Source organism: Colius striatus, chromosome 1, assembly GCF_028858725.1.
Source record: "Colius striatus isolate bColStr4 chromosome 1, bColStr4.1.hap1, whole genome shotgun sequence".
Classification (NCBI taxonomy): domain Eukaryota; kingdom Metazoa; phylum Chordata; class Aves; order Coliiformes; family Coliidae; genus Colius; species Colius striatus.
In genome coordinates, this window is record NC_084759.1 from 203923240 (window position 1) to 203949183 (window position 25944).

The following is a 25944-nucleotide window of genomic DNA, read 5'->3' on the forward strand; positions in this document are numbered from 1 at the left end:
CCTCTCCTGCTAGCCACAAAAAACCTGAAATTGCAGCTGGAATAGTTTGCCTGGAGTTGTATAAGACGACAGTCAAGTCAAAGTGTTGAACATAGCTGGTATTTAACAGCTGGATTCCCCTTTGTAGGATGGGAAAAGATGTTTTCAACCTTCAACACGTTCTCCTATAGTATTGCTGTCATCTGCTCCCTGAGATCCTCTGCAGTTACCTGTCCTTACTCAGTTCTTCATCTCTCTCAAGCTTCTCTGTTTGAAAGAGGCTCATTAGCACCCAGCATTTTACCAATTTACTTTCTTAGCAGCTTTGTTGTCTCCAGAGCTTGTTGCTTAGTCTCTAAGGTGTGGGTGTTCTTATGACCAAACTCCTCTCTGATGTGGTGTTTTTCCAAATAAAAGCAGATTAACTTCAGTTCTGTGTGTGGTGTGGTGTAGTTGAAGTGTACAGTTAATTGAGATATACAGGTCCTTAAATTATCCCTGAAATGGTTCAAAGAGCAAACAGTTCTGTAACAGACTGGACATGAATGTGAACTACTGACCTCTCACTGATCTGAGAGTTCATTGCCTTAAAGGGACAAGTTTACCCTCGGTTTCTCCCAAAACGTCTCCTGTAGAGGCTGATATTTGCACTGGTAGGTATTTTCAAAGTGCAGTGCGATGCATCTCTCACAGGCTATTTCCATAGGCTTAGTCATGTAGAAAAAGAGTAGGTGGTCAAGAATTAGTGCTAGCAGAGCTAACTCTTGTTCTTTTGCATTGCTAATGATGAACGCTGTCTTCCACCTCACATCACCAGATGATTTCTTTTGAGAGCTCAGTGGCAGGCAGCCACACTTTTCCCGCAGATTCTTTTGACTTGTGCATTACACTTAGAAAATGGGCAAATGGAAACTCTGGCAGCTGCCTGACTTCCTCTCAAAAAAAGAAAAAGGTTCCCTAAATCTCAGCTGGTTCACAGACTTGCTTCAAATGCTTCCCCCGTTTGGATTCATTCCTATAGCTTTCAGACAGCCTATATTATTGAAGCAAAAAATCTGCTTAATATGCCTACAAGTGAGTATGTGGAGTGCAAATTACCTAGTTGAACCATTTGCAGCTACTGCAGAGAGCTGCTTGAAATGGATTGAAGGTCTGCTGATTCTGTATTAGTATGCTGGGGACCAAGGTGTTGCTCTGGCAGCTCTCGTGTCAGTACGTGATACGTGTTTATCTGTTGACAAGTTGTCCCTGTGTGACAAAGAAGTGGTGGTGCACTGCTTGCAGGCTCACATAACTCCGGAATCTCAGGATGCACAGGAACAGTTGTATTTTCCTAGAAGCTCCCAACAGACATGGATACCTTAATTTTACCATCAAATATGTTTGGATTCACTTCTGAGAATGTGCAGGTGCAGGCTTACTGCTCTGCAGTGCCAGGATCTGTGAAGGGGGGAGGCTTGCTAGGGATCCAAAGCCTATGTATGGTAAGGAGATGGTAGGGTTTGAGTAGAAGAAGGATCTCTTGTGGGGATTTGAAAGCAAATCTTGTTTAGTTTTAACAAGAAAGAGCAAGAGAATATTACAGCTTTGAGGATGGAAAAAATTTGTGTGTTTCCTTGTTGCTCCCACGTCTTGAGGAAATTGTGGAGTAATAGCTGCATTTTTATCTGGTGTCATCTTTGTTTTCCTCTTCAGCTTTCCTTCAGAAGGATTTTTGTGACTCCAAACCCCTCAATCTGTTTACGTGTTTTGAGTATTTTTCTTCAAGAAAAATCTTAACCCAAACCCCAACACCTAGAAATGACAGGCTAAATGCAACTCTGCAGAAAGCCTTTGACAGTGAAGTGAAAAGATTTGAGTAATCTCACCTAGAGATGTGTATTGTCTAAGCAGAAATTTAATTCAACTTTTGCTTGTTTCTCATTGGCCTCAGTAAGTTTAAACATCTTTGTCCACAGCATTTGCCCTAATCCTTTCTAGGTAACCTGTAATTGGCTGACACAGGAAGGGCTTCCATTAACAAGGAGGCAGGATTTGTTAAGCTTAAATCACTGTGAACTTGTTACATCCAAAGTGTGTCACAACTTGCTGTGAAGGGCTTGAAAATACTGCAACAGAAAAGTACTGGTTTGGGCCATAATTTTAGAGAGCGAACGTGGACACTGAAATGAGGAGCCTCCAGAGCAAAGGGAAAAGCTTCCTTCCCAAACTTGCACAACACCATGTTTCTCTTCTCCAGGAGTTGTGGTGGTTTAGCCCTGGCTAAACCAGATGCCCACCAAGTTGTTCTACTGCTCCCCTTCCTCAACTGGATGGGGGAGAGAGAAATATAATGGGAGGTTTATCAGTTGGGTTGAGGATGGGGAGATCCCTCAGCAACTAGTGTCATGGGCAAAACAGACTCAAGTTGGGGAGATATGGTTTGATTTATTAGTGAAAAATCAAAACAGAGCAGGGAGATGAGAAATAAAACTGAATCTTAAAACACCTCCCCTCACCCCTCGCTCTCCCCAGGACTCTCCTTCCTTCCCCCCCAGCGGAGCAGGGGATGAGGGTTGCAGTCAGTTCGTTACAGATGGACTTTGCTGCTGCTTCTTCTCAGGGGGAGGCCTCCTCACCTTTCCCACTACTATACTGTGGGGTCCCTCCCATGGGAAACAGTCCTGCAGGACCTTCTCCAATGTGGGTCCTTCCCATGGGCTACAGTTCCTCATAAACTGCTCCAGTGTGGGCCCTTCCCACGGGGGCAGCTCCTCACACCCTGCCTCAATGTGAGTCTCAGCCATGGGAGAACAGTCCTTCAGGCTGCAGCCTGAGTTCCTCACAGGATCCCAAGTCCTGGCAGCAAACCTGCTCAGTGTGGGCTCCTCTCTCCCCATGGGCTCCCAGGTCCTGCCAGGAACTTGCTTCTGCGTGGGCTTCCCACATCGTCACAGCTTCCTTCAGCCATCCACCCGCTGCGGCGTGGGCTCCTCCACAGGCTGCGAGTGGTTCTCTGCTCCACTGGGGCCTCCATGGCTTCAGAGGCACAGCTGCCTCACCATGGGCTGCACCACAGGGCACAGGGGAATCTTTCTTTCAGTGCCTAAGCACTGAAAGAAAAAAAATCTATGGTTTTGGCCATAATTTGGCCATGAAATGAGAAACCACCAGAGCGAAGGAAAGACTTCCTTTAAAAATTTGCACTTAACACTTTTTCTACAGGAGCCTTGAAATTTATTTTAAACTACTGATTCATTGGAAACAGCTGACAAACCTGAGCAGGCCTAGGTCTGATGTTCAGTCCCTCGCAGAAGCTTTGGAGACTTTTTGGTCAGCAGTGCTATCCTGGCAAGAAGCATAAGGAGTGCGCTAGAATAGGTCTGGCATCACATCCAGAATCCGCCTAGAAATCCTCCTTTTTTTTTCCCTAGTGGTGTCAGACAGGTGGTGATTCAGCTTCCAAAACAAGCTGCTGCTGGTTTGCAGTGCAAGTAGAATGAATGTGGAACTGCTCCCAGCAGAAAGAAACATTTCTGGGAAGCGAGCTGGAGGATTTCCAAACCAATGTCCCATGGAAGACAAGAAGCATTATTAAAAGATGCTGAAGGCACAGTAGGGGAGAAGTGTCATATCTTGACAAGTGCAGCCTGTGGGTGTTGAGCATGGGAGAGAGGTTAAATCACCCTTTCAAATCATATGTGGTGTAATTCCTCCTCTTGAGCTATTTGTGTCCAATTATCTATTGGCTGCCATAGGGGTAAATATGGTTTTGCATTCTCTCTTGAAGACCAAACGCTTTAATGATAACCAAAAGGCTGGATTTCTGTCTAAGTTTGTGGCTAGAAAAAAATCTGCCTGAGTCAGTATGGGATTTCTTACAGTGCATGCATTTGGTCTGCTGGGAGTTGGCTTTTCATGAAATCTCAAGCTTAAAGTCTCTCACATCTTGTCCCAAGTTCATAAATGCTGAGGAAGTGGGAGTTAAGAACCCTGCTCTTAAAACCAAAATAAACTACTTTTCTACATATGTTAAGTAAACTTTTGGCTTTCCTCAATTACCTAAATGCTAGGAGAGAGCTGATGTTTTTGGCTCTAAGACAGGTGAAAGCAAAATCTGCACTGCTTTCACAGAGTATTTCATTTGAAAAACTTGCAGAGCTGAGTTTATGAAAGTTGAAAGCAGTTTTGTGCTTTAAGACCAAATTCAACACCTTTCAAGAGCTCTTGAGTGCCCTTATTTTCCTATTAGGTGGTCTCTAAATAGAGTTTCCATCTTCTCCTGGGAAATACTTGCTGGCTTGGGTTTTAATTAAAACCTGGATTTCAGTCACGACAAACTACAGGATGCCAGGAAACACTTCAGAATATTCTCTGAACAAAGATTTTTGGGTTTGCCTTTTTGTAAGTAAAGAAGGATGGATGTGTAAGGATTATTCTTTTTTATCGATATGCCCACCAAGGAATTGTCTATAAATATCTGGAGGCATTCAAAATCTATTACATTTTTATCTCAAATCCACAATTACTGGTGTCATAAGAATTAAAAAAGTATTAGCTGCAACTTAGTCATTAAATTTTTCCTTTCTCTGTTGGAGAATGTAAAACTGATTCCCGAGTGAGTGTGGGTACCGTTCTACTGCACAGCATCTCTGTTGGGTGATTAAAGACTCCTGGATGCATCCTGCATCTTAGCAGTGGATGTGCAGTGTACTGTTTCAGTACAAACCTGTGTGAATCTAACATTGGAGTCGTAGAATTGTTTCAGCTGGAAGAGACCTTTAAGCTCATGGAGCCCAGCCTTTTTCCCAGCCCTATCAACCACCAGCCCATTGTCCTCAGTGCAACATCCACCCAGCTCTGAAACCCCTCCAGGGACGGTGACTCCAGCACCTCCCTGGGCAGCCTCTTCCAATGCCTGACAGCCCTGGCAGCAAAGAGATTCCTCCTCACATCCAGCCTCAACCTCCCCTGCTGCAACTTGAGGGAGAGTGTGCTTGTCCCTAGGGAGAACAGACCGACCTCGCTGCAGTTTCCTTTCAGGTAGTTGTAGAGAGTGAGAAGGTCTCCCCTGAGCCTTCTTTTCTCCAGGCTCAACAGCCCCAGATCCCTCAGCTGTTCCTCGTAGGAGATGTGCTCCAAATTCTTTCCTGGCTTAGTACGTGCCTGTGGATCCTCTTCAGCACCTCAGTGTCCTTTTAGAGAGGAGTCCAAAACTGGACACAGTATTTGAGGTGCTCAGTCTGCCTGTGGTAGTTACCACTATAAACTGAGGGACTTGAAGTCCCTTTTGGTTTTGTTTTTTCTTTCAAGTAATCCATAAATGCAGAACAAATGCCTGTCACGAAGAGCTTGTGTCTTGGTGGTGGGATGATGGTCGGGATATGGCTGAGTGAGCAGTGGTCAAGAGACTCTCTGTTAGAGGTGTGATAGTTTGTTGTGCCTGCAGAAGGTGAGGTGGTTTTTTCTAGAGGAGACTTTTGAAGAACAGCAGCAAGTTCCTCAAATGCTTGCAAAGCTTTTTCCCCACACTGGAAGTCTCAGAGAGCATGAGTGTTAAGAATCTCCTTTTCAAAAAATGAGTGTTGAATGTGATAGACTGATAACAAGTAACCAGAATTAGGAACTGACCTCTCCATGCTGGAGGGATGAAATGTGGTAGGTGTACACAGGGACAGAGGAAGGCACAAGGAGAGCTGGAATAGAATGCTGTGTAGTTGGCATATCTGGCCAGTGACCTAATGCATCTTGTGTTTCTCTTCTTGCTTAACTCTCTGAAGAGAATGTAAACTATTATTTTGTTTTCCATCCAGTGCTTGGTTGTCCCATATCATAGCATTTAAACAATCTGCTTTTCTTCCCTTTTCTTCTTAGATGAAGATCCAGAGATGCTGCCTGACCTAGTTTTTACTCAATGTGTACTAAAATGGTTGAATTTTACAGGCACTGGCAACTTTCCTTTTGCTTAAATAAGGGGGAGGGATTCTATTCTTAATTAAATACACCAGACTGGAGGGTTTATAGACAACTGGCATGACCTGGCAGGCAAAATGGGTAATTCTTGATTGATCTAGTAATGACTATTCTTTTTATTTTCATTTTACTGCTTTCACATTTAGTTCATTAACAAGTTAAACTCACTGGCACAGAGAATTTACCCTAAATGAAGGCTTTGGAGCAGCATGCTGGATTGAGTTAGGCTGAAGTTACCTGCATTAAAAGTGATTTTGCTATAATGGAAGTATAAAGGTTTCATACAGCAGACTTTTTGCTTTGCAGATGGTTTGTTCAATCAGTACATCAGTCAACAAGAATACAAACCTCGCTGGGGGCAGATCATCCCCAAAAGCACCAAAGGTAAGGACGTTTCTTAAGATGTACCTCATGTACTGCTGGGTTTTTTTGTCTTGTTCCTTTGAGGAGATTGAGGAAGAAAATGATGCAAGAAAGCCTTGTCTGGGACAGTTGTTCTAGGGAATGATTTTTGTCTCTGAAAAATTTGCATTTGTCTGCAAAGTTAGTGAAGTGCAGCCTGGTTTCAGTTCAGAAATGAATCTCAGAATACAGGCTAAGCCTGAGAGCAGTTACCTGCATGACTGGATTTAACACATGAAGTCAAATACAGAGCAAATAGTTCAAAGAAATATATTACCTGAACAAGGAGTGTTTTAAAGTTGGAAGTCTTAGTCTCTTATACAGTAAATCTAAACCACAGGATCTTTTCCCATTGCTTTCTACTTTGAGAAGAGACTTGTGGCGACAGCCTTGGCTACAAAGTGCAGAAATCACCGTCATACAGCAAATGTAGGATACAAGGTGACAACCACCAACTGTACCCAAGCCTCTTGGGAAGGGTTATCTCTGAGTAGATGCAGATTCTTCTTCAGCAGAACATGGGTTATCTTATATTGCTTCCTATAGATGACACCCCTCCTGAATGTTTAAGATATACAAAGTAGTTGGAAAGCTGCTTTAATTGGACAGTTGAAATTCCCTTATGTGTGAGAAGTGGTAATTGATGCAAAGCTAGCTATGCTATATCTATACCATTACCTCTTAGCTTTCATCACATGGGTACATTGCCCTGTCAGATATTTGAGTATCTGTTCTCATTGCTCAGCCTTGAGGCAGCTCTCAGGTGGGAAGAGATGGAAGGGGAGCAAAAGGTTGCCTGTGTCCCCACCGCTGGAGAGCTGCAAAGGTAGCTCAGACCTCATTTGTGTGTGGACTTGCATGCTTCAGGAGCTATCAAGCTCCTTTCCAAAGCTCTCAGAGTGGTACTGTATTCACTTTCGTGTATTCACTGCACTATCAGTCACTAGATAATCCAATATAAAGCTATGTACAGTTTTATAGTGCACAGAAGAGTTCTATCTGGGAAAAGTGAGGTGGTTTATGTTGAAAGAACGGTGAGTTACGAAGTTACTCTGCTTCCCTGTGGTATTTAGGCCATATGTGAGGTTGTATCTTTCTTCGGTTGAAAAATCTTCTAACAGAAAACTCTCCTCTCCCTCTTCCTTAAAGGCGATGGGGAGGACAGCCGACCGGGGATGAGGGGAGGCCATCAGATGGTTATAGATGTTCAGACAGGTGAGTAGTTGCTAAATTTCTTGAGCAACTTAGTCATTTAATCATATATTTTTTCTGATAAATATAAAAATGTATTTTTCTTCAGAGACTGTCTTAACTTCAGGTTGTGAGGAGAAAATGGCACTATGTAATAGTTGGATTGAATACTGTTCTTTTTTGCTGGAGCTACTCCAACTGCCTTCCCCATCCCTTTCTTCCCCATTAGTTTTCTGTTGATGCCTGAGTTGTTGTCTTAACTAAGAAACCAAGAACAAGTGGTTTTGATTTGTTTTGTCCCTCCTACTTTCTTTGAGCAGGAGTTTAAACAAGGAAAATGATCTTCCTCAGTTTCTCTTACTCACTAGAATAGCAACAGATCTGATGTGTTGAAACATTCCTTGTGTTTTGGTTGGAGTGCCTTCTGATTTCCACAATGTGCATGAAACTCCTGTTCAATATAAATTGCTAGACCTTTATTACAAAAATGTTTCCTGTGGCAGTTAAAAGAATGTTTCAGCCTTTGTTTCAAAGAGTCTACAGAAAAAAATAAGGGGGAATTTGGGGTAGGTGTAAGTAACAATTCTGAGGATTGTTGTTCTCCATAAATTTCTACATCTTTGTCTTTTATTTAATCAGATTTCTCTGTGTGTCGTTGTTTGAAGGAATGCATCTGTCTGCACCTTTGCTAAGCAAATGATTTATATGAGTAAAAGAATTGTTCTTAGGAGAAACAAGATCAAGGTGTGAGCAGCAGAGAGGAATCTATGACGGCATTGAGGGAGTTGGCAAAATTTCCCGTGGCTGTATCTGTTGTGGTCATATGCACGGGGATTGAAGCATGTGACAGGATAGTACCTCCAGGAGTAATTTGCTAAGTCACAGTGAACAAGCAAAAATGCAGCAGTAGCTGCAGTCTCTGGCTTTTGCTCAGAGTGTAGTTATTCCTCTAGAAGCAGCACTTGAGTTATTTTGTAGACAAAAACAAACTTTTTTTTTTTAGTGGAGGAGTTTTGAGATTGCTCAGAATAAAACGCTGCTGGAGGATTGCTGGGGTCTGCCTGCAGAGGAAGCTGTGAACGCTCTCTAGTGGCCTGGGACGATAAGTAGGCAGTGAATGCTTCACACGCCTGCCAAAGAAACACGAGGCTTGTCAGCTTGGAAATGATAGACCTTTAGACCTGAAAAGAATATATTCATGGTAGTGTGAGTCTTCCTTTCCACTCTTGTTGGTTTTCTGATGTCCCAGTAAGCATATTATCTCTGACTTAAGTTTTCAGTCTGCTTTAAAAAGGCAATGAAAAGTGTTGTTATATTTTTTTTACTTGTACAAAACTGTCTGGAGAGCACCTACATGGGTGGAGTCCCAGTGTAGGAGAACTGAATCTCCCTCTGTCATGCTGTTCCTTTGTTTCAGCTATATCCAGAGGTGGTGGGCTACCTTCAGAAAGCTTTTCAATGGGATATTTGGGAAGTCACTCTTAAGTTTTGCTTCCTGACCCAGAGACTGATAAAAGCCTGACTTTTTGGGATATTACCTGTTTTGATGTTTCATTTGGTTCATGAAGAGACCAGAGGAAGTTCTTGATGCTGTTAAGCAACTGGTTTTGAGTTTTCCTTTTGAATATAGGTAGTCTTTAATGAGACTGTGGGAATGTAGCCAGTTATGTCAGGATGTATTTCACAGACTGGAGCTATAAAGCTCCCTGGCTAACCTTGAGTAAATCTAATGTTAATGGAGAAAGCAGTGGTGCCATACTCTTTCCTCCAAAGACATCTCCCATCCTTATCCACTCCTCGAATTGTTTGGGGTTTTTTTTCAGAAGCCTTTGACAACTGAAGAAAAATGAGCTCACTTTGCACACCTTGTTAGAGCAGTAAGGTCCTTGTGAAAAATGAAAGTTTTGTTCAACTTTTAATCTTTCAGAAATGAAGTGAAACACCAAAATCAAACATAAGTTCTGAAGTTTCATAACACACAGAGTAGGTGTTGGAAGCAAATTTTAATCACTGATGCCCTGACCTGTTGTAGCTATAACTGACCTATAAATGTTTCTGCTTTTTGATTAGCTTCAAGGAAACATTAAGCAGTTACTGTGGACAAAAGAAATACAACTTAAGTTCTGTAATAGTACCAAGCCTGCAGGATGCACATGTATTAGTGTTAGGATAGAAGATATGAGTTGTAAGCAGTTGAGCTAGACCTCAAGTTAATGACAGTGTGTTGGTTCACTGAGGCCGTGTTTATGCTTTGTGTTTCAGGTAGGATATAGTTTAGCCTTTGTTTCATCTTCCAGTTGTGGTAGGCCAAAAGTAACTGGGAGAGCAATTCTGACATCTCTGCTGGTAACCACTAACTTGTGCTGTAGCTCATTTCCACCTGATATTCGTTCTCTTCATACCTCCTGTAGCAATCTTGGAGTAGACAGTGCTCTTTGAGTTTTGGAAAGCTCTTAAAGGAGTTTGAAATACAAGTGCAGGCAGTTTGAGATACAAAACAGAGAACGTAGCCTGAGATCTTCCTAAGTAAAAAACCACACAAGCCAAGGGAGTTACCAATTCTCACAATGTCATCCATGCTTTTATCATATTAACACTCAGACTCTGGCTGGCAGAATTGGCAGCTGGTTTTGGTACACATATGCAGAAACGTTTACTGAGAGGCATTCCCAGTTGGAAACCACTGTTGGGTACTTCAAAGCTTTTAGACTGTAAAAAAAACAACAGAAGAAGGCTTATGATATTTCTCCTTTTCCCTGCAAAGTGCATGTTATATCTAGTTCTCCATATGGGAGGCTGGAGAGTTTGCTGCCCTTTTCTGCAAGGGAGAGGACGTATTTGGGTAGTCTCAATCCAGGTGCATAGATTAAAAGTATCCTCAAACCACCAGAAGTGGAAACAACCCCAAAAACTACACAAGAGCATAGGATGTTAAGTGTGTAGAATGTCAGTCATGAAAAGCTATACTGCTATTTATACAGGCCCTGGTGACATATTAAAGCACTAGTATGCAGGCTTCTCTGTAGCAGGTGGGCAGCAGGATGAGCATGAGCCAGCAATGTGCCCTCATGGCCAAGAAGGCGAATGGCATCCTGGAGTGGATTAGAAGGGCTGTGGGCAGTAGGTCAAGAGAGGTTCTCCTCTCTCTCTCTCTCTTCTACCCTCGTGAGACCATATCTGGAATATTGTGTCCAGTTGTGGGCCCCTCAGTTGCAGAAGGACAGGGAGCTGCTGGAGAGAGTTCAGCACAGGGCCACCAAGATGATGGAGTGGAGCATCTGCCTTGTGATGAAAGGCTGAGGGAGCTGGGGCTCCTGAGCTTGGAGAAGAGGACCCTGAGGTGTGACCTCATTCATTGTAACCTTGATGGTTACAAATCCATCAAGGGTGGGTGTGAGGAGGCTGGAGCCAGGCTGTGCTCAGGGATGGCCAATGATAGGACAAGGGGCAACGGGGACAAGCTGGAACAGAAGAGGTTCCAAAGAAACACAAGGCCAAAGTTGTTCCCTGTTGAGGTGAGGCAGCACTGGCAGGGGCTGCCCAGATGGGCTGTGGAGTCTCCTTCTCTGGAGCCATCCCAATGCCATCTGGATGAGTTCCTGTGTGCCCTGCTCTAGGTGGTGCTGCTCTGGCAGGGGGGTTGCACTGGATGATCTTTCCAGGTCCATTTCAACCCTTAAGATTCTGTGGTTCTGTAGCACTGTGCTCCTGGGTGCATTAAACTCTAATGTTTTGGACAAGGAGACATCTAGCACTGGTACCTTGATTATGCCCTCTCAGGCCTTTTTGTAATTCAGATATGACCTGCATTTTTAAATGCCAGAGCTTATTCTGGAAGAAGACGGGAGTGCTTAAGTGACTTGCCAAGTTCAAGTTTTAAGGAGTAACGGTAGTTTAGAGGAACATGTGTACTGTGTTTTGGAGACTTGGTTTATAATTCCATGCTTAAGATGGAATTGATTGGAAATAATAGCGTCTAGGTTGATTTTTTTGGGTCTGTTTTTCTCTTTGGCAAATGAAACTTTTTTGAGAGGGAAAGTATTAGTGAAATAATCTTTATTAATGTGTTACCTTTGTCCGCTCACTGATGAGAAAGCACTGTATCATTTTGGTTGTGTGCTATTTTGCATTTCCTTTTGTAGAATGAGGTACGCAGAATTCCTTCCTATTTAAGTGAGAACAGATCTGTAGGGTACAAACAGTGGGAGACTGACAGCAGGAGTGGACACAGTGTGCCCATAATACCTATGTGGGCAACACAGTGGAAATGACGAGCCTGGTTCAAAAGCAGCATGGGAAGATGGGAAAGTTGAAGTGAGAGCAGCAGACATGAAGAAGGATGCTGTTTTGCCTGAGGAAAGCACTGCTAGCCATAAGATATTTAAAGACAAGGGCTTGTGTACAAGATGAAGAGATCTCTGAAACAAAATACAGATGGCTTCTAAGGTCTCAAACACAAACAGCTGCTGAGTCCTGGAGGTTACTCAACTTTTCATGGTGCTTTCACATTTGAGAGGAAGACTGTATGCCTACCCAGACCAGCCCTAGCCTGAAAGAACTTAAACACAGGCACCATCTACACTGAACTGTGACTCAGAAACTGAGTGGTGTGATGTTTCAAGAAGGTGTAAAGTCTGGCTTTATGCTTGAGCTGTAAGTGCTTCTTACAAAGCAGACAGTGCTGCCTGCAGATAATGAAACCTATGGTTACTGCAGAGAGAAGGGACGTCCCTTTCTTGGAAGGCTTTTGAGATATGTCTTGATTTCTAATTTTTATTCTTCTGTGACATACATCCTCCTTAGTTTCAGGGACACTGATCCTTAAATACACCCTCAACAAGTTTGGGCTGGTAGCAAACCAGGAGGGCAGTGACTGTTGAGCTAGAGAATAGGACTGTGAGTCAAATGAAGATGATCAGTCAGTGGAGCAGGGGCCCAGATAATCTGAAACAGCAATTTTTGGAGATGTTCAAACTGTAGCTGAATGCTTCCCTGGTTGCACCAGGTTGCACTCTGACTTGTTGCTGAAGTTAACCTTACTATGAGGGATTTGGGAGTTGACTGATGGACCAGATGACTTGGAGAGATGGTGTAGGTCCATAATTCTTTTCGATCCAATGAAGAACTATTCTAGCAGAGACATTTGACCAAAGTGTTTAGTTTAAGATGTCACCAGGATTGGAATGTATTTCTTGTGCCTGTTTGTTAGATGGTAAAAACAGGGATGCTCAGGCATACCAAGCATGTTTTACCAGCCTGGCCATAGCAATTTGCCATGTAACATCCTGATCAGATGAGCAAGACCCACTGCATCAGAATCCCACCAAGGATTTCACCACCCAGAGGAAGTGGAGTTAACAGCAGTTAGAAAAGCTGACTGGGAGAACTATGTGAACCTAGACTGAAACTACCCCAGGATTTTTGGTGTTAAACAGGAATTGGAGACAGCTACTTTGCATACTTTTCTGAAAAATAGAACTTAAGTAGAGGTGGACAGGAGATATGTTCATTTTGGGGAACACACATCCTGTAATAATTTGAGGACTTCTCTGGCACCTTCTAGTCTTCTAGAGAGTAAGGGAAGAAAAGAATTCAGACATTATAGAGACATTTTTGGCTGAGCAAGCAGTTTAGAAATATTAATAGAACATATTTAATTCAAAGTGTTGAATTTGTATTCAAAAATAAACATGGAGGAGATAAGGTTAAGATGCTGGAAGAGAAATTTGACTTCCTGAATGTAGCTGGTAAAAGCTTTGGGTAAATAGAACTGCTTTCATGTTTTTCATGTTGCCTTGCAGGTAATTTTGAAAATTCTTCTGCACTGTCCCTAAAGCAGAACAGAGACTTGCTTTAATAAAGCAGCATCAATATTGCTGCATTGCATATTGCTTGGCTACAAAGAGTCCTTCCCTCTGACAGGGCATGATGCCCTGCTTGCATCTTGAGTTCCCTAGTGCTACTAAAGTAGAAATAGTTATATTGATGTGAGACTGTTTTGCTCCCCTCAAGCTCCCCCACTTCTGCTGCATGTAAGTTTATGTTCTCTTCCCTGCACGTGCCCTCATCTTTGACTCTTTGCTGGTATATTTTTAAGGTAGCGAGGCCTGAGAGTGCTGGGCATGCATTCTGGGTCTATCATAGAATGGTGGGGACTGGAAGGGACATTTAGAGATCATCCAGTCCAAACCCCTTCAGAAGCAGGTCAACCTAGATCAGGTCACACAGAGGCGGGTCTTGAAGACCTCCAAGGAAGGAGCCTCCACACCCTCCTGGGCAGCCTGGGCCAGGGCTCCCTCACAGTGAAAGAGGGTTTTTTTATAATTAAATGGAACTTATTGTTTCGAGCTTCATCCCATCACTCCTTGTCCTGTTGCTAGATACCTTCGAAAGAAGTGCTGCCCCAACTTCCTGACACTCACCATTTAGATATTTGTAAATGTTAATGAGATCCCCCCTCAGTCTTCTCTTTTCTAGACTAAACAGCCCCAGGTCCCACAGCCTTTCCTCGTATGAAATTGTGGTTGATTATCTGCTTACAGGGTGAAAAAATAACCCTCTCCACAGAATGTGAATTGACAAATATAGCAGAAGGTGTGACACTGGTTAGGGAACACAAGTTTGACTTGGTTTTTTTGTTTGCCCCTTTTTTTACCTAAAAAAACCCATCCCAAACCTGACTGATTTTTCCTTGTACCATGAGTGAACAATTGCAAGCTTTACAAGAACTACGAGAAATTACTTTCTTGGTGGTTAGAAATGGTGGATGTCAGGAGGTTGGGGCTTCGCTTTTTCTGTTGTATCTAGTGACAGGACAAGGGGTAATGGAAAGAAACTGGAAGACAAAAAGTTGCATTTAAACATAAGAAAAAGCTATTTCACTGTTGAAGTGAGGGAGCCCTGGCCCAGGCTGCCCAGGGAGGGTGTGGAGGCTCCTTCTCGGGAGGTTTCAAACCCACCTGGACACCTTCCTGTGTGACCTGATCTAGGTGGGACCTGCTTCTGCAGGGGGGTTGGACTGGATGATCTCTAAAGGTCCCTTCCAACCCCTTCCATTCTGTATGTGATTCTGTGGTTTATGCATTAAGAAATGATTCTTTTAAAAGATAAAGTGTTCCTGTTTAAAAATGTGTATAGTTCTGTCATAAGTTCTGTAGTTAAGTCATAAGGCTGACAAATGACTGTCCTTCTGAGCCTAGTGATGGAGGCTTCTTCTCACCCGAGCTCCAGTTTCACATCAAGATGGCAATGAGTTTTGGCACACTGGTGTACACTGGTGTTATCACCGTTGCTCTCGGACTCTGGGGATGCTCACGGTTTGCACGAGCTCTATGATTGTGTCCCTCTTTCAGGGCTTCAATGCTGTTTAATGCTGTTTGCTTAATTTAGGTAGCTTCCAAAATCTGGGCGTTTTTTTCATCAGATTCCTTCAGGTTTGCTATTAAATTTCATGTGAGACAACAAAGCCTTTACAGGCAGGCATGACATTTTGGCAGGGCCCCAATAGGATCCTTAGCTGGTGCCAAATCTTTTATTTTGCTCGGCTATCAATGAAGCCGTTGTGGTAATGTGGGTTTTGTGAGCTGTGAGAATTTATGCGCACAAAGGGACCTGCTCTTTGCAGGGAACACTGGGAGCCCTGAGTCCAGGAGGAAGGGTAATTAAAGTTAATGAACCAGGGTAACCTTTCCATGGTGATGACCACTATCCTGATGGTAGGTAAGGGTCAGGGACTATTCCTATTTTATAATCGCGGTTCTAACTCTGCTCTTTAATTGGTGTTGGATTAAAAATTGGCCACTGCTTCCATAATAGAACTAGTTTGTTGATTTTTAAAGGAGTTTTTCAAAGCCTTGGAAGTCTTCAGTGGCTTGTTCTTCTTGGACTTGGCTTTATGTTTTGTTTTAATGCAGTCTGAAAATGAAGTTCTTTTAGCATTTGAGTCCAGATAGTGATGTTTATAAAATGGAAGCAGCTTTATCTGTCCGTGTCAGAACAGAGACTCAAACACTTTCCATGTTCAGAGGCTTCATGTAGTTTTACCAGTGAGTCTGAGAAGCCTTCAAACTTGCTGTGCAAGGAGCAATTGTGGATTTAAGGTGACAGGTTCTGAAGGTGTACTTGAAACACTGACTTAAATCTCTAACTATTGTACTTAGTTTTCTGGCATCAGGTAAGTGACTTTACACAAAGCATTTCCCTTGAAGAGGATTTCATCGTTGAAGTAAACTTTTCTTTCTAAGGGATGAACTAAACAAAAGAGCTTTTGCTGCTATCTCAGAAGCCTTTATATAATGTATAGATCTTGGAACAAACAGGATGGAAGGTGAGATGTCACTGAGACACTAAAGTGCACAGGATCCAAAATGTTAGATATTGTTGGTTTGTCGTTCTTGAGTTTTAATCAGTAGGCTGTGGATGTGATTGCATCTTATGTAAATGTAAAAATAGAAAATGACTCCTTGAGAATTGGCTGTCTGTCAATCCTAGAAACTTCCATTACAAAACCAAACCACATTTCTTTGTCTTGGTGACTGTTTCCATTCAAAGAGGAGTGGTGCTCTAAGTAAGAAACTATTTCATAGAATCGTAGAATGGAAGATACCTTCAAGATCATCTAGTCTAGCTTCTCCTCCAATCTGACCAGATTGCTCAGAGCCCCATCCAACCCAACCTGGCCTTGAACATTTCCGGAGATGGGGAATCCACAACCTCTCTGGGCAGCCTGTCCCAGTGCCTCACCACCCTCACAGGGAAGAACTTAATATCTACTCTAATTATATCCTCTTTCAGTTCGATGCCCTTGAACCTCTCTTCTGATAGTCTGTTTGTCAGAGATGGTTTGGAGGTATTAGCCTGTTTAAAAGCGTTCTCTTTTTAACAATCTCTTTTGAAAATGAAATTAACACCTTCTTCCTTTTTTTTTTTTTAATAGAAACTGTTTATTTATTTGGTGGCTGGGATGGAACTCAGGATCTGGCTGACTTCTGGGCGTACAGTGTGAAGGAGAACCAGTGGACCTGTATATCCAGGGATACTGAGAAAGAGGTAAGCTCTGCAGACATCCTTATTGTTAAGAGTCTATGAATTCTTGCACAGACTTGGACTAGATGATCTCTAAAGGTCCTTTCCAACCCCATCCATACCATTCTATGAAGTGCCATGCTTCTGAAGGGCTTGTATTGATGTATGGCATGCAGTAGGAGCCACAAAATTCAGACCTTCAAGTTCTGAAGACTTTTGAAACACTCATGTTGGATATGAATTTAAAGTGTTAAGGTTACTGGCAGGGAAAGGTTTATTTCTCAAGAGCAGATGATGGCCCAAAAATCAGTTCAGTGAGTAGAATGTGAGTGAAATAATTTCATAGTACTGAGCAACCAGACTTGCTAACAAACATTTCAGACCCGATGCTGGTGTTGAGCTTCAGAAACAAATTGTTTATATTTTTTTAGCTTCTGTCAAAAATGAGTAGAGATGGACAGTTAACAGATGGAAGTCTAGAGGACAGGAGTAAGTGCCAGAGGCCACACAATCCCAAGAGCTTTGGTGGTATTCATTTGAGCCATTTTCCTTGGCCCGTTTTGCTCAGTATTTGACGTATGAAACCTCAGAAATGAATGTAGCTTGGGTTATAGGAGGTAACCAAAAAAAAAGTCCAAGACCTTTGACTTGTGTAATTCATTTTACGTTGTACTGTGAAAGGTTCAAGTTCCATCTGGTTATTTTGTTTTGAGTTCATTACTTGTTTGTCAGAACATAACTCCGGGAAATTCATTCAGCCCCTTCTTGAAGGTATGTGAAGTTTGAGATTTCACCACTTTTTTGACCAGTTCAGGAGCTCATTTCCTCAACTATTTGAAAAAGTATAACAACGTCTTATTCACCATTTGAATTTTTCCAGTTTCTTGTGTTAGCTTATTGTGTGAGCTTCTGTCCCAGGTTAAATAACACTTTGATATTGCGCCTTTTTCCTGATGAAGTTGTTTACAGAGTTTGTAATCAAGTGGGGCAAATAGCCTGAGCTGAAAAAAGAAATCTCAGCGAGGCACAAACAGATCTCTGTGTGATGCACTTTACTGCTCCTAACATCCTTTACAAAATGGGCAAAACAAAAGTTGTTCATAGTCCAGTTTCTATCATAATAGAGCTGTATAAAGGAAAAAATATCCTTACATTTTTATGTCGTTGTAAGCTTGTTTTTTTTACTCTTACTCCTCTTGTCACTGTGCATGGCCACTTGTGTGTTTACTGATGTGATACTGAAGCCAAATATAGTCTTTCCAGGGTCCAGCCCTGTAGGCTGGAATTGCTTCTGTTTCCCTTAAACCGTGGCTTTTACAATTTTTCTCACTGTTTACCTAACAGATAACCTCCTTAAGATAAGGAGGGATGTATGTGACACAATACTAAGGGGAAATTTAGACTCTTTTATCATCTATGTGGTACAGATAAATGGCTGGACCTTCCTTTCCTTTGTGTCCCTTTATAAGAAGGCTGGAAAAGTGAAGAACAGCAACAGAAAAGGATGCAGTGAAATAGGGCCTTCCTGTCAAAAAGGAGTTACCAATCCAATGTGGGTAGTTCTAATGTTTAAGGGATTAATTTTCTTTCTTGGGATCCTGCTGTATCCAGTTGAGCCTCTGTAAAGCTTGGGAGGCCTGGCTGGAGTGCAAACTTCAAGTTCATCACACTAGGATGGGAGAAAGAAGAGATATGCCAAGGAGAACTGCAGGAGGAAACGCAGTGAAGAGTTCACTTGGTATAATAAAGAGATTTTGGAGGGAAAGAAAATTGCAGGATGTGATGAAAGGTCAGGAAATTCAAATGGAAGAAGAAAAGGGTCTTGGGCTGAGAGGAATTAAGACAGAGGAACTGGAGAATGAGGTGAATATATGGGAAATCTTGAAAAAGAGAGGTACTTAATAGAGAAAAGTATAAAGAAATGTGTGTGGGTTTAGAAGTGTGAGTTCCGGGAGTACACTCTGTGTGGAAATAGGCTACAATGGAGTTCAGAAGAAGGGCTGCCAAGGCACAACCTTGTGACATACTGAGGTACAGTAAACCAATGGCCACTGTACTTGCAAACCAGCAGTGATTTGGTGGTGTTTTGGTGGTGGTGTGTTTTGTTGTTTTTTGTCTAAAGAGTTCTGGATAAAACTCGATTTAGAAATGAAAATATCAGTCTCAAATGTTGAGAAGTAAGTTCAAAACCAAAGACTCCAGATGTTTCTGTAACAGGGGCAACAACTGTTCACAAACAATTTGCTAAAAGGAAATGTCTGTTGACATGGAATTCAAAAAAATATTCCGAGTAGGTTCCAGTTGAACTTTGTCTTGTTACTGTGTTATATTGTGTCACATTGTGCTGCTTCTGCTTCGAGCTCTTTTGTCCTAATGTATCAGTGATGGTGGTTAAATTAGCCACTCAATAATTAAGCTTAGATAAGAGTGGAATGTGGAAAAGAGTTGCAACTTATCCAGTGTTATTGTAGGGGTAACATACAGTGATGCTTTGGAGATAAAGGTGATGGTAGCTTCTGTTCCCATGTGTTACGGAAAGGTTTTGTGACCTTTTCAGTCAACTCTGTTGCTGCTGCTGGAGAAATATCTCGGTCTCTTGTAATTACATTTGTAATTTCTTATTTATAGTTGGACTATCAAAATTAATTTTCCATAGTCCTTAGATGTGTCAGGAAAAAATTCTTGCAACACTGCTGGAGTAGCTGATCACTTGCTGAACCTCCAGTGTATGTACTACAGCTGCTGATGGAGAAACAGCCCTTAACTAGAGCTTCCAAAGAAACATAAGGAAAAAACGTCTTCCCTGTTGAGGTGAGGGAACACTGGAAGGGGCTGCCCAGGTGGATTGGTGAGTCTCCTTCTCTGAAGACATTCCAAACCTACCTGAATGAGTTCTTGTGTGACTACTCTAGGTGGTCCTGCTCTTTCAGAGGGATTGGACTGGATGATCCTCAGCTCAAGAGGGACAGAGAACTGCTGGAGAGAGTCCAGCACAGGGCCACCAAGATGATCAGGGGACTGGAACATCTTTCATACGAGGAAAGGCTGCAGGAACTGGGACTGTTTAGTCTGGAGAAAAGGAGACTGAGGGGGGATCTTATTAACATTTACAGATATCTAATTGGTGGGTGTCAGGAGGTTGGGACGTCCTTTTTTCTATAGTAACTAGCAACAGGACAAGGGGAAAAGGGATGAAACTGGAGCACAAAAAGTTCCACTTAAATATAAGAAAAAGCTATTTCCCTGTGAGGGTGATGGAGCAGTGGCACAGGCTGCCCAGAGGGGTTGTGGAGGCTCCTTCCTTGGAGATCTTCAAGACCCGCCTGGACATGCTCCTATGTGACCTGATGTAGGTGGGACCTGCTTCTGCAGGGGGTTGGACTGGATGATCTCTGGAGGTCCCTTCCAACCCCTGCCATTCTATGATTCTAGGATCTTTCAAGGTCTCTTCTAAGCCTTAAGATTCTGTGGTTCCCCACTATTCCTTCAATGCATGGATCTGACAGGGCTTCTTGTCACATCATCCTCCTCTGAGCCTGCATCTTTCTGAGAAGATGCACCATGGAGCAGCTCGTGACTTTTCAACTTTGCCCACAACTTCTGTCCTGTCTCATTTGTGGAGCGCTCAAGTACGTAACAACCCTACGAATCAGTTGGCATGAGGCACAGCCAAAACATGTTTAGTCTAAGAGCCTTGGAGGGTTTTTACCCTGAACCAAGTGGAATGTTCGGTCAAATGCTGTTGTCTCCAGGGTTTATTAGTGTTTGTAGCTCAGTAGACATTTCCAGCATTTGGGAATAAATAGTTTTGAAAAAACAAACCTTGTCATTCCTTGAGCATTTTGATCCTAGGCCAGTGGAAGTTAATAGAGAAACTTAACGTGTGTGTTAGTGTGTTGATATCTAATAATATTTCTAGTTTCCAAGCAGCAACTTTCTGTTTTGAAGGCTAATTTAGTAAAATTCTGTACAGGACGACAGTTGAAGTGAGCTGTAGGGAAGACTTTGCTTGGTGTAAATGGATAATTATGTGGATTTTTAAACAGAATAAAATACTGAAGGATGTTGATGCCTCGGGAGGTTTGATAAAGGAGAATAGAGAAGCTTGGTAATTGCCATATTTTGTGTGTCATTAATATTCCTGTACCCTGTTTCAATATTTCCTAAAGACATGAGAAGAGATACAGGATCTCCCTTCAAACAGGATGTCCTTGTACAAATTGGTAGCTTCTGTGGTGCATGTTTGTAAATACAGCATGATGACTCATAGAATGGTAGGGGTTGGAAGGGACCTTTAGAGATCATCTAGTCCAACCCGCCTGCCAAAGCAGGTCCACCTACATCAGGACACACGGACACATCCAGGTGGGTTGTGAAGACCTCCAGAGGTCTCATCCTCATGACACTCATCTCATTCTGTCTTTTTTAAAGGAAAATCCTGCTCCCAAATTGACTCTGTGAAGGACATGGAAATTGTGTAAATGGGCTAGTTTTAGGTGACACTGTTTCTTGCTAAAGGTAGAAGTGAAGATCTTGTCATGGGTTAACTGGTTGAGAGGATAAATCCTTTCTCACAATGAAGGAAAGTGTAGGCCAACACATGCCTACTGTTCCGTAGGTTCAAAGTGATCTAGAAAATCGGTGTATTTTAAGGTGACAGTTTGCTGCCAACACCAAGTGCTTTTCCAGCATACTGAAGGTAAAAGCTGACAAGTATAGAAAGATCTCATAATACAGCCAGAGTGAATATCATCTGCTATTGTATTTCCAGTTATATTTTTGACGGTGTCTGCCTGCATTTCTCTGTTGATGTGGATGAAGTTACCAAAAGCTTTGACTGTCACAATACCACACGAGCATTTTATGCATTTGTAAGCATTTATGACACCTATGTTTCACTTTTTTGGAGGGTATAATACAGAAATTCATAAGCTTATCTGTGTAAAGCTTTTACCCTGAGCTGTTTTAAGTGTAGGAACTGAGCTAGTCTCAAATATTGACTCCTTCCCACAGATGGTGATATAGTTTGGAAGACTCTTTAAGTAACTTGAGAGGTGTTTGTTTCAAATCCTGTGATGTTTATGGACTTGAGATCTAATATACTGAATCTGCCATGTCCTACTTCTGAGTAGTTCCAGTTGTACAGATGATCAGTTGTATGAGATGCCTGGTGCCACAAAAGCACATAGGGAGAAAGCATCTGTCCCCAAAAGGCTGCAATAGAAACTTGGATGCTGCAGATACACCTCTGAGCCAACTTCTTAAATAGTGTAAATGCCTACAAAAGCAGAGACAAAGAAGGCAGATGCCGAAGTGAACCAAATGAAAAGTATTGTAGGCTGATCCTAAATACCACATGCTAATGTTTTATTTTCCTCCCCTGCTTAGTGGTGTAATGGGTTTAAAGTGCTGTAGCCAGTATTCTTTCTCCTAAATGTTACAGAGAGACTTTCAGATATGCCTGATTAACTTCTCCAATGATTTCCACACAGGCAGCCTGAAACAAAAAGACCCTGTTGAGGCAGGAGCACCTCGATTTTATTTTTTTCTAATAAACTTTTTTGGAAAGGTTTTCAGATTTTAAAGGTAACTTCTTATTTGCTTACCCTACCTTGTTCCCCTGAGGAGGTCTGTTCTCTTAACCCTTGTTTATTTGTCTTTAACTCTGACATTTTTTAAAAGATCATCTATATTTACAGCTCTGGGGCTTAAGTTATTCAGTTCCATCACTGTAGTTCTTGCTTCCAGCATGGGAAAACAAGCACAGAATAACAGCTAAACTTCAGTTATTCCTAACACCAGATGTTTCAGTGTGTGGAGGTCCCTTTCCTTTACACTTGATATTGAAGTCAGTGTCAGAGAGAAGGGAGTACTTAAAATAAATGCATTATGCACGGTGTTCTGAAGACTGCAAAACTTTGGCAGTCCTGGAGCTCGTGTGTGTGCCAGTCTTCAGCTTACACGTGAATTTCTGAACCATCATAAAGCCTTCAGCTGCAAAGGGTGCAGCTTGTAAAGGCCTTTCACTTCTTGGAGTAATGCATCATGCATAGCTGATTTGTGGTGTTTATGTTCCGATAAAAATCCCCACTTCAGCTCCAGCTTATGATGAGTTTACTGCTCTGATCTCTGATCCGAAATGCAGCTTTATTTTACTTGTATGACTTTATTAGGAAGTGATTGCATCATCCAGCTCTCTGTAAAGAGGAGACAGTGTCCAGAAGCATGCTGGGCTGGCTGGGAATGCACATGATTGAACTGCTTAAAGTATGACTGAATTTTCAGGTGAGGAGTTGGTAAGTTGATGGATGTTGAGCTAGGGAATGCTGATTTAAAGCCTTTTGGGTTTTTAAGGCACAGAAATATGCACCTGTAAGATGAGTCAACTGGAATCCTGCATTTCACACTGTATGGATGGGGAAAAAGAATTTTAAAGAAACAGGAGAGTATGTGGGGGTAGAAGGTGGGAGGAAAGCTTATTACTCTGCCAGCAAGGGGAAAGCAGCTTCACACACCAGTCAACTTTGCCTCAGGAGTAGTCTCTTATTTCAGCTAGACTGTGAAAGATTTCTGTTACGTTCACACTCCTCAAGCTGTACAAATACAGAAATCCCTAAAGAAATATCAGTTATTCCAACTTGGTAACATAGGGGAAGCATTCTCAAGTAGTATCATAGACAAATCCGTAGCTAAATTGTCTGGATAATTACATGCTTGAAAATGTAGTAAGGTTTTGTGGACCTTGCCACTAATAATGTATTTCTGCCGCCGGGTTTTGTTGCTAATTAGGACTTAAGCTTTCTGGAGTGTCTCAAGAGCAAATACTGGCAGAATGGATAGTGCCTTGATAGTTTGAGTTGTCAGACCTGGAAGATCTTAGTATGTTTAGTAGGATCTAATCCTTGAATTTTCCAGAGCATGTGTATAGTGGAAATTTTGTGGATATTGGGATTCGGGAGCTGTTGGGTTCCAGTCCTTGCATTGCCCCATGCTTGGATTTCAGTGCTCTGTCTTTAAAAGCTCTTCCACATCTACATTGTAATAACTCTTCTTAATGTATGGAAGAGGAAGGTTTAACATGGTGCTTCACAGACCTCCACTAAAAATACTTGCACTGTTTCTTGGCTATTTTTTCCTCTGTGCAGATGATTGCAAAACTACACATAAGATGTGTTGTTTCTGAACCAGCGACGCAGCAGAGATTAGCTGTGTGCTGCACTTCCAGTGGTAATTGATATGGTTCCTGCAGCTGGATGGCTGAGTTCTGTTCTGTTCTGAGTTGAAAGCTGATATAAACTAAAATCTCAGAAGCTAAATCTGTCATCATTTGTCTCTTAGTTCAAAACAAGGTGTGGCACTCTCCACAGGTTTTTTGTGACAAAACGATTCTGCTCTGATGTATATAGATGTATTTTTTAGCTCTTGCCATGTTGTTATAATAGTCAGTAGTGGAAGCCTGCATTTAAGTATACTTAGTATCTGCATTCCTGACATGGCAATCTCATAGCTATGGGTTAGCCTGTGGGGGAAAAATTGCAGAGGGACTTCTGTGACTTTGTAACACCTCTGGGTACATAGAATGGTTGGGATTGGAGAGGACCTCTAGAGATCATCCAGTCCAACCCTCTGCTAAAGGAGGTTCACCTGTATCAGGTCACACAGGGACATGTCCAGGTGGGTTTTGAAAACTTTAAAACGCTGACAACTCAACTTCATTCTTTGTAACATTTGTAAGCTGAATCACAAGGGCAGGGTGACTTACTTTGACTAGACAAAACCCACCTGTAGTCTTCAGAGAAGGAGACTACACGCCACTCCTTTGTCATGGGGTTTAAACTATCCTCATTTTCTCAGAAACATCTGAGAGCCTGTGGCTGTCAAAAGTATTTAGGTTTATAATTTCATGTTTATCACTAGCTTTTCAAGGACAATTAATTAACAAAGTTCCACAACTTCAAAAACTCCAGCTTTGCTGCATCCTCATCTTTGTGGCCAAACAATTGATAAATTGCTCCAGCTTATTGGTGTGTAACTGTGACCACAGCTAAGCTGAACAGTTTGCATCTGTGGAAAAATCTCTCTTGGCTGGACCTTTGCTAGCCATTGTTGCTGGTAACGAGAGGACAGAGTGAACTTTAGGATGCATGCAAAAATGACCTCATTCAACATCCTGCAATTGTTAATGGGGTTAGTTAAACTCGGCACACGAGGGGACGTTGTCCTGAGGGCCCATCTCTCGGAGCTGGTGAAAACTCTGGTTCTGCAGTGGGTTGTCTGTTATATTTAATCAGTGTTACTGAAATCAAAGCTGAGCAGTTGGTGTATATCAAAGCATTAACTTACTTGTTAAGATTTGAAGGAACTAAGGTTTTATCCACGTTTCATCAGTGTGAGTAGCGCTCGGTTAGCAGGCAAATTGCACCTCTTGGAAACAGCACAGTATTGATGTCCTTCCGTTTCAAGGTTGTTTTGTACTAAGGTGTTACTTCATTCTTTGTAGCATTTGTAAGCTGAATCACGTAGGCAGGGTGACTTATTTTTGACTAGACAAAAACTATCCTACACGTTCCTGCAACCTGCTTCACATAAATGAAGGAATGACTTCACGCTCTTCGCATACTTGAAGCTCTGAGAGTTTTTTTCCCTTTCCACCGTTCCACTTGCTTGCCTAAGAAATTCTTGTGATCATAGCATGCCTTGGTTTACTGCAGCGTGAGATCTGTGGTGTTATGCATTGCCAGAGGGCCTTGATGATACCTTGGTGTGAGAGGAGGCCAAGTGAGGGCACATAGTTCAGAATGACCCAGGCCTGTGGCTCCCTGCACTGGCAGTAACACAGACATCGCTTGCCAAAGTTTGTTTCTGCACTGTAGATAAACTCACGCTACCAGCTGTCAAAAGCAGAGTCTTGGTTCACAAGTCAATCATAGGGCATGCTTTAATTCTTTAGAGGCACCTTAATCAGGGTTCATCAGATCATTCAATAGATCGCGTGCTAGTTCATTCTTCAATGAAAATACTCTGGAATTAGTTGTTTCTGCAAACAGATCTGCTGGGAGATTTATTTTTAACAGGTAGTCTCATGGGACTAGAACATGAAACATCTGTTGGTTTTCATAGTAGTGTTTGTGTGCCACACTGAGTCTGTGCCTCTCTGTGCTGTGCTGAACTTGCCCTCATCCCTGACGGATGGAGCAAACGGGCTGAAGGAAGTCTTAGGTAGGACTGGAAGAGGTGGATGCCTCGTGCACCATCACATCCAGGTCATCACATCCAGTCCACTGCTATCATAAGGATCATGTTGTGTGATCTCTGAGCTTAATCAGTTGACTTAGAAGCTCATGGAACCATCTTACAAAAATAGAACACTGGGCTATTTATTTTTTAACTTCTATT

General features: G+C 42.3%; 1 protein-coding gene across 1 annotated transcript in view; it reads left to right on the plus strand.

The window, feature by feature from the left end:
* MKLN1 (muskelin 1) overlaps positions 1-25944 on the plus strand; it is a 103389-nt gene that overhangs the window by 37358 nt on the left and 40087 nt on the right. The window contains exons 7-9 of the mRNA XM_062020277.1: positions 6238-6315; positions 7483-7548; positions 16460-16572. Coding sequence (XP_061876261.1) covers positions 6238-6315; positions 7483-7548; positions 16460-16572 — 257 coding nt within the window. The remainder of the gene's footprint in view (positions 1-6237; positions 6316-7482; positions 7549-16459; positions 16573-25944) is intronic.